The following is an 8,421-nucleotide window of genomic DNA, read 5'->3' on the forward strand; positions in this document are numbered from 1 at the left end:
TTTTTTTTTTTTTTTTTTTTTTTTTTTTAAGTTTACCACAGGGCCTGTGTGCTAGCCGGAGAGAAGCAGAGGAAGAAAGCACCCCCCGATGGGCATGGTCATGTCACAATCCTTCTCCATTACCTGATCCTGTCAGGGTTTGGGGCAAGCATGCACATACACTGGATGTGTTTTCAAGCTGCTAGGTCCAGGATTCTAACTTACGGTCAGCCATGTGAGATCCTGAATCCTTAACTGCTAGGCCACGGGGCTGGTCTTCTTTTCTTTCGGAGAGAGAAAAAGACAGACGGACTCGCGACAGTGTCTTGGCACATGGTGGTCCTCCCCTAGCCTTCCAGGCAGTGAGGACCCAGACCTCAAGACTTCCCATGTTACTCTAGCACTGTGCTGTGGCATGTTCCTGTTATCTGGATGGAGGAAATAAGGGGTTCAGACGAGGTCAGCGGTTTCACACTTTGTGATACGTTTGACATGAACGTTGTAGTTATAGTATGGCCCTTACTGTGTGGCCATCTGATGTTTGTAACTCAAGCAGGTCATTTCGCAACCCACTGATGACTCCAGTCACTCTTGCCTTGTTGATTCATGGGGAGTCTCCAGTTAAGGGTTGTGTGCTTCCTGGTGTTTTGCAACAGGTATTGCAGGCAGTTAAGGCGTTAAGAGCAGGGTCTGTTGCTCTCACTGCTTCTGTGTAAACGCCTGGTGTATTGTACCCGAGTAGCTGTCTCAGCATCTACAATGCATTTACCACAACCCAGACTGAGGGGGCAAGGGAGTCCAGTTCCGTGTTTATGCAGGTGTCACAGTGTGGCAGCCACGTGGTCCACTAAGATTTCAGGAGTGGAATTGTGTCTAGGCTTCCCATTCCAGCTGTGGCTATGGACAGTCTTCTGGCCCAAAGCCCTGAGGTTCAGGACATTCCTTGTTGCTTGAGGGTCACTGGCGCTGAAGAATCAAAATCTTGGTGTGCAAAGTGTGAGAGAAGCTGCTTGTGCGACTCCTGTGCCCTGAGGCACTAGCTCTGGCCTGGTGACTCAGACCACCTCAGGATCCTACCTTTGCCCACACACAGCCTTGGGCCTCATCTGGCTCCCTCAGGCTTTGGTCATTCCTCAGCAGGAGGCCTTTTCTGTCTTTGGTCCGGGTCAGGTCTTCTGCCCTGTGCCCATGGCATCCCCGTGATAACTGGACTCCAACCGCCAGTCAGGCCAGCTCTTCACTTGGGACACCAGCCACTAGCTTCCGGGGCTCCAGGTCACCCTCACTTCTGACCGGCTGCCCACAAGTTTGGAAGTTTCTCCACCACCCCTGAGGTTCACTTGAACAATCTCAGAGCTCAGGAAAGCGCGAGCCATTCCAGTGTTACTGAGGCAATACGCTATGGTCAAAGGCCAGCGGCGAGGAGGCGGGCGGGGCTCGATCCCTCGGTGGAGCCGGCAGTACCACCGCGCTGCCCGGGACACCGGATTGTAACCAAGAGGCCGAGCGGGCTATTCCCTGAATCCGGGGCAGTGCGGGTAGTCCTGCCCCTCCAGGTGCCTGCCTGGTCTGCCCCGCCTCAGGCTGCCACAGCTGCCATTTCCTAGTGGGAATACCCAAATTTAGTCTACTCAGATGTCAAATGGTAAAACAATTCGCAATTTCAAATGTTTTTGAGTTTTCTTTATATGACCCGCTCCAGTTTACTTCTTTCCACTCATATAACAAGGCTATATCGTAACGTTTTTTGTAAATCCAGTCACTACTCACTATGCTCATCGGACCTGAGACTCCCGCAGTCAGGTCACCCTGGAGCAAGAACACTTGGAGTCTGCCAGGGCCTTGTGGCGCAGGCGCAGATGCAGGCGCAGGTAGAAGGGCGGCGCAGGCGCAGATGCAGGCGCACGAAGAAGAAGGGCGGCGCAGGCGCAGGCGCAGGCGCAGGCGCAGGCAGAAGGGCAGCGGAAGAAGAAGGAGCAGGCGTGGTCTTAGCTCGCGCCCCGCCTTGGACGTCCTCGGGACCTCTTACCACAGGGACCGGAAGTGGCGTGCGCGGCTTCCTGCCTTCTTGGCCGGCCGGCGTCGGTGTGAGCCGTACGGTGAGCGCAGAGGCTTCGCGGCCGACCGCTGGTGCCGGCCCAGGCGCCGTCTCGCAGTCGGCGTGGCGAAGATGGTGGGCCGGAACAGCGCCATCGCCGCCGGCGTGTGCGGCGCGCTCTTCATCGGGTACTGCATTTACTTCGACCGCAAGCGCCGGAGTGACCCCAACTTCAAGAACAGGCTGCGAGAACGTGAGTGGGCCCGGGCCCTCGGGGCCTCCCGTTGCGCGCGGCCTCGGCCCCGGCCCCGCGCGGCCCGGCCCTCGTGCCTTCGTGCCCTCAGGGTTCCCTCCATCTTGGAAGCTTTTTCCCATTTTGTTTTCCCAGCCGCTTTGGCCGTGGAAATGCCCTTTAATTTGTGTTAGGGTTTCGGACGTGCGTGCTGTTTCCAGTTCGAAATCGTGTCTTTGGCATTCGGCTTTGAGCCCGAGACAGCCCGCACGTGCGGTGCGCTTTCCGTGCGCATTCCGAAACCCTCTTGGTAGCCTGGCTCTCGCGCTTCCAGGGTATGCGTGAATGCGACAGCAACGCAGGGAGTCCAAGGACTGTGCTTCTGTGGCTCCGTCCCATTTCCTACCTGCGATATTTCCGAGAGCTTTACGGGAGGGGAATCAAAACCCTCGTGACCGCTGTGAACGCCCGGCGGCCTCTTCTGCAGCAAGTCTGTTTCAGTAAATGTTTTTGTAAATCCAAGTTACTCAGCCAAATCATTTCTTGAAGTTCAGATTGATGGTCGCCATTAAAGCCCGCGAGCACGGAGAAGCGACGGCCCTGTCCCTACTTGTCCTGTAAAGCTGCCGAGGCTCTGCAGTGTCGAGTACCCACGTGGGGCCGGCAACCGCGTGGTCGTACACCGCCAGCTACTCACCCGGAGTTAGGGGGTTTCAAACCTGTGGCCGGCGAATGTGGGGGGTTGCAGATACAGGGCTTTGTAATGGGTTAACTCTTTCTGTGCAAATCCTGCAGTCCTCTTGCTGAAAACCATTTTTTGGTCGAAATCATAGGCGTTAACATTTTAGGCAAGTTGAATGTTACTTTCAGCTTTTCTTTTCCATGATTTTCAATCCAAAGCTTTTTTTTCTAGCTTTAGCTGTAACGTGATGATTTAAGTGAATTACTAGCTGCAGCACTAACCTTGGGCAAACTTCAAACTTCACACTTGAGCTTTTCTTATTTTTTTTTTGTAAAATCGGACAGCAATTGTAGGGTTTAGTGTAGAGTTTAGTACCGAATGTTATAGTCCTCATTACTTTTGTTAGTTTGCTGCTGGGGAAGAGAGTGCAAGTGAGAAAGTGCCCTTGGCTACGCCCCACCCCTTCCCCATTTCTCCTTTTTGGATTTTGGAATGCTGGCCCTGCAGGCTGCATGTTTCTCAGCCCCTGCCGCTGCCACCACCACTGTGGACTTCAGAGCCTTCAGTGAAGCCAGCCGCCCGCCAGAGCCACCATGCCCCTGATGGCTTGACATTTTTATTTTTATGAATAGAATGATTTTGTATTTCTCGATTTTTGTTGGCAAGTCACACTTTGGAGCCCCTTTGCAGTCTGTTTATAGTTAATTGCATGACCGAGTTTAAGGACTTGAGAGTATTTTCACTTGCACAGTGAAGTTGACTTCAGTTTTTTTTTTACCCTATAATTTCCAATAGAACATTACATCTGCAATAAAAAAGCAGTCCGTCGGGGTTTAGCTGGTGGCCTAGTGGTTAAGGTGGCTGTATCCTCATGGCTGACTACGTGGTTCCAGTGCCAGACCCAGTGGTTTGAAAAAGATGCCTGGTGTGGGTGTTTGCATGCCCAAAAATTCCCAGAGGAGAGAGGATTGTGGTGCAGCCATCTCCCATGTAGCTTCTTGGCATTGTTGACTTATTGTTACTGTTATTTTAGGTTTTTGCCATGAGAGGGAGAGTGAGAACTCATCTGGGGATGCGGGAGGGCAGAGGCACGGTCCCTTCTCCATTCTCCCTGGATTTTGGGTATGTACGCACCTGCACTTGGTGGACTCCTACACGCTAACCGCCATTGCCACCTGCTAGCCCTTATTTCTTTTAAGGAAAAGAGACTGGCTGGCTCTGAGGGTTTTTTAGTTAAATTTGGGGTCCTGATTATTCAGACTTTTTGTCTTAGCAAGAGCAGATTACCAGGACTCTTAAAGCATACAATTTATCAATCCAATTATTAAAATAAAATTTAACGTCCGAATTATAGTTCTAGCTACAGGTATGTTTAATTTGTGGGTAATTGTACATCAGTTCATTCACCGTATTTCATAGCTTTGTGAGTCAAACACATTCAACAGCCGTCTCAGGCTCCTCCCCATGCTAGGATTTTTAATAAGGTTGGATTATAATGGAAACTCATTTTTACTCTCTCAGGTTTTACCCGTCTGTCTGGAGTTTGGCAAACAGATCTCCGTCTTTGGGTATCAGGATTAGGATTTCTCGTATTTTTGAATCTGTCAAGGGATGTTACTTTCCTGCCTTTGGTTTCTCATAGCAGTCCTGTAGGGTTAGGCAGCTCTTAGGTTGGGGGTTGAAGAGAATTATTTGCCCAAGGTCACCAGCTAGTAAGTAGTAGAGTCTTTTTCGTGGCCTGGGCACATATTCCCTATGCTCATAGTGACGGTTCTGTAAGTACTTGATGAAGAAAAGCCCTTAATGAGGGAATGTCTCAATTCTGAAGACGTAGATGGCACTTGTCACGAACTGGACACTGCTAAAACACTTCCCATGGGTTAAGTACTCATTTAACCCTTGCAGCTGTGGAGTGGGTTCTGTTCTTAGACCCTATCTATGCAGAAAGTGGGGCCTCGTGACTGGGCTGCTCGTCAAAGGCAGAGCTGGGGCACAGGAGGCAGTCAGGCTCTGCCTGTGCATGTCACTCATGGCCAGCACGTCCTGTAAGAGCAAGTCAGGGCGCCATGGCTTTCCTGATGGACTATTGGTTTTTTTTTAAGAGTTGACTGATGGATTAGAGTTTTAAAACACCATTTTTCTCTTGAGGTTTTTTTTTTTAGTGATGCTTGATTTCATGTCAAAAAACAAGACAAAAACCAAAATACCGTAGAGACCACAGGTGGAGGTTGGCCTTTGGTTTTCCTTGCTAGCTAGCAGTAGTTGAATTAAGACTATAGAATACGTTCCCGAACTTGATGACCCTCATTTTTACTGGATGCAAAAAATACTGTATTTTATTTTTAGAAAACGTTATCAAGTGTTACCCATTCCCATCATTTAAGAGTGCTAGCCTTCATCACTCAGGGTAAAATCTGCTTGTTTCAGCCATAGAACTCTTCAGTAGTGGCCCCGTCCTCGCTCTTGTGCCAGGTGTAGGCTGGGTAAAGGAGGTTCTCCCTGCTTATTGTAATTACCCAGCGGTCTGGCTGCTGGAACAAGCCCCATCTTGTGAATTACTGAAGCAGCTACCCTGAAGGGAAGGAGGGAGGCACTGCCCAGAAACGTCAAATTGTCTGTAGCTCAGTGATCATTTATATTTATAGGCCCTGACACAGAGAGGAGTGCGAGGTTTCTAAGAAGTGTTTCACAGATAGGATTGTTAACTGTCCCAGCAGTCGGACGTTTGATTCTCATTTCTCTCATGGCAAAATAGAAATAATTATGTGCTATTTCTTGTAGGAAGAAAGAAACAGAAACTTGCCAAGGAGCGAGCTGGACTTTCCAAGGTAATGTCCAGCCTGTTTTTGTTTAGATTATATTATATACTTAATAAAAATGCTACTTTTTTTTTTTTTTTTTTTTAGAGAGATAGATTTTTGCTCTACACTCAACAGGGAGACAGAGACAGAAAGTGAGAAATCACCGCCCGGCGGGGGGATGGGCATGTGCGCACACCTGATAGGAGTTTTAAGCCACCGGGTCCAGGTCTCGGACTGCAGTCAATTATATGGGAGTCCAGAGACATAACCATTATGCCATCTGCTGGTCCCTAGAAATACTGTTTTAAAATCTATCTTAAATATTGTATACATTTTGAGGAAACTAGTTGATAGTGTGTTTACCAGAGAGATAGACAGTAAGAGGGAAAGTGAGAAATCCTCCCTAGGGAAGGATGGCCAAGCTGCAGTCCCTTCTCTTCCAGGGATCTTGGGCACACACACATAGCCAGAATGATTTTCAAGCTGCCAGCTCTGAGACTTGAACCACAGTAGGCCATGTGGGATAGAATACTATCCTAACCTTAACTGCCATGCCACCTACTGACCCCCGTTGGTTTTCTGTTTTAAAATACAGTTAATTTTGTTTACTCATGGATGAAGAGCTTCATTCTGTTGCAGGTTATCTGGGCCCTCGTATTTCCTCCTTACAAGGGCCACGAGATAAGGGGTAATAGGTGATGGTTTCATGAGCCTCTTTACTGAAGGTTAAATTGTTCTCACTCAGCTGCTTCAACATGATGAGATGTCATTCTTACTGATTTAATTCCCTTGCTACAACTTCATTGAAAATGAAAATAGTGAGCCAGCAGGTGGCGTGATGTTTAAGGCACTGGGTTTCCACAAGGCCAACTGCAGTTTGAGTCCCAGGCCCAGAGGCTTGAAAAATCACGAGGCATGTGTGTGTTTGTGCCCCAGATCCCAAGAAGAGGAGTTTTTAGAAAAGGCATTCTGAATGTTTCAAGGCGAGTTTTTGGGCTCCTACTAATGTGATTGCCTTATGGAAGACTGCTCCTTGACAGATGTACCCTTTGCTACTGCCTCGGGGCATATCTGTGTGAGCTCTTTGCTTACTCGCTTTAGCAAGTGATGTACAATGGATGACGTAATTCTTACAGATACAGTCTCTCCTGCTTCTAAGTACTGCGGCATAGACTGTCTCGAGAGAATGTGGACTGGAGTATATGTTCTTGGACCCCTCCAGCCCCCACGTCTTTCCTGGTATTTACAGGAGAGGATGACTAATTTATATGAGAAAAGGTTAATTTATCTAGTCAAAGTCATGTTGCATTTATGACATCTCATTTCATAGCCAGCCTTGTACCTGATTCAGATTTTAGGCTTTTTATTAGATAGTGCCTCATTTATTCTATCAACGGTAATAAGTTTCCTTTTTTTTCCCTGAAAACTTCTGTGAATTGAAATTATTAAACGAATCCTAGATCTACAATTAATTGAAAAATTTAGTTTTGGGCATATTTCAAATTATCTTTTAATTTTACACAACAGTCACACCTGGTTCAGTCTCTATACTCAGATTACTAATAAAATAGGAATGGTGGAAAATAATGAGTAGGCCAGCCCAGGGAGTGGAGTCTGTCATTTGCTGAAGCTTCATGGCTGACCGTGGGTTTGGATCCCCAGGTGGACCTGAAAACATGCTAGACATTCGCTTGGGTGCCCAAGAGCCTGAGGAGCTGGAGGGCTGGTGGGAGGGAGTCATGGCATGAGACTTTTGATTGCACTTTCTCCCTTCCTTTTTCTCATGTGTGCGCTTTTACATAGAAATAATAGGCCAGCCTGTGGCATGGTGGTTAGGGCAGCCAGGTGCCACGTGGCATGTGCGTAGGAGCACTAGCATGTAAGTGCAGAAGAGCGTGAGGTGGATACCAACCAGGAAACACTGCCAGTGTCCTCAGGGATGCGAGAGCGGAACGGGAGAGTCCTCTCAGCGTGCTGGCAGGGCTTGCTCCCAAATGGTACTGGCTTGAGTCGTGTAGAAGGCGCGGTCCTCCCGTGCTGGGTGGTCAGGGGCATAGGAGGTGCCCTCCCTGCTGTGCGCCGCCTGGGAGCCCACTGTCAGTCAGCAGAGGGGTGGCAGCGTCTCCTTCACATAGGCAGGGAGCTCAGGACCATAAGAAGGTTGTTAGAGAGGTTGTGTCCACGTTTCTTGGACATACTCTTGAAAAGACAATTGCAGTGTTTGCTCGGCAGAGATGAGACTTTTTGGCATCCATCCACAAGCAGGAACTGACTGAACAGCTGTCAGTTCCTGTCCTGGTCACCTGAGGTCCCAGGTTAGGGCTTACCATCTCAGTGCCCGGGAAAGGGATCGCCCGGGCAAGGGATCGCCCGGGCAATCCGCACCGGTACTGCCACACCCGGTGATAGCGACTAGCACCTTGACTGTCTCATCCCGGAGACAGCACAGGGGTGAAACAGTCCCAGCCCCGACATGGGCTCTCCTGTTCTGACGCCAGTTAAAGCTACGGACGTCTAGAAACCTGAACCATACACAAATGCCAGTGGAAGCTCTGGGCCCTCCAGCTCGGGGTAGGAGGACGTGGCAGCTCACACAGCCCAGAAGAATGAAGCAGTGTCCTCAGGGTACAGAGTTTTGTACTGTGTACAAAATCAGGTGTGATATGGTTCCTTGAGGCTTAATTCTGGC

At 49.2% G+C, this 8,421-nt stretch overlaps 1 protein-coding gene, 1 long non-coding RNA gene and 1 other non-coding gene across 3 annotated transcripts in view; all 3 read left to right on the forward strand.

The window, feature by feature from the left end:
- Positions 1-1,941: 1,941 nt before the first annotated feature.
- Positions 1,942-8,421, forward strand: part of TOMM20 (translocase of outer mitochondrial membrane 20) — an 18,713-nt gene continuing 12,233 nt past the window's right edge. The window contains 2 exon segments of the mRNA XM_014586813.2: positions 1,942-2,270; positions 5,713-5,759. Coding sequence (XP_014442299.1) covers positions 2,150-2,270; positions 5,713-5,759 — 168 coding nt within the window. The 5' untranslated portion in view covers positions 1,942-2,149.
- On the forward strand, positions 2,283-4,883 carry LOC114007364 (uncharacterized). Its single transcript, XR_003548995.1, has 2 exons — positions 2,283-4,053; positions 4,453-4,883. It is a non-coding gene; the product is annotated as an uncharacterized LOC114007364 (long non-coding RNA).
- On the forward strand, positions 2,539-2,666 carry LOC114007373 (small nucleolar RNA SNORA14). The gene has a single exon (XR_003549005.1). It is a non-coding gene; the product is annotated as a small nucleolar RNA SNORA14 (small nucleolar RNA).

Source organism: Tupaia chinensis, unplaced genomic scaffold (assembly GCF_000334495.1).
Source record: "Tupaia chinensis unplaced genomic scaffold, TupChi_1.0 Scaffold000161_1, whole genome shotgun sequence".
NCBI classification, from domain to species: domain Eukaryota; kingdom Metazoa; phylum Chordata; class Mammalia; order Scandentia; family Tupaiidae; genus Tupaia; species Tupaia belangeri.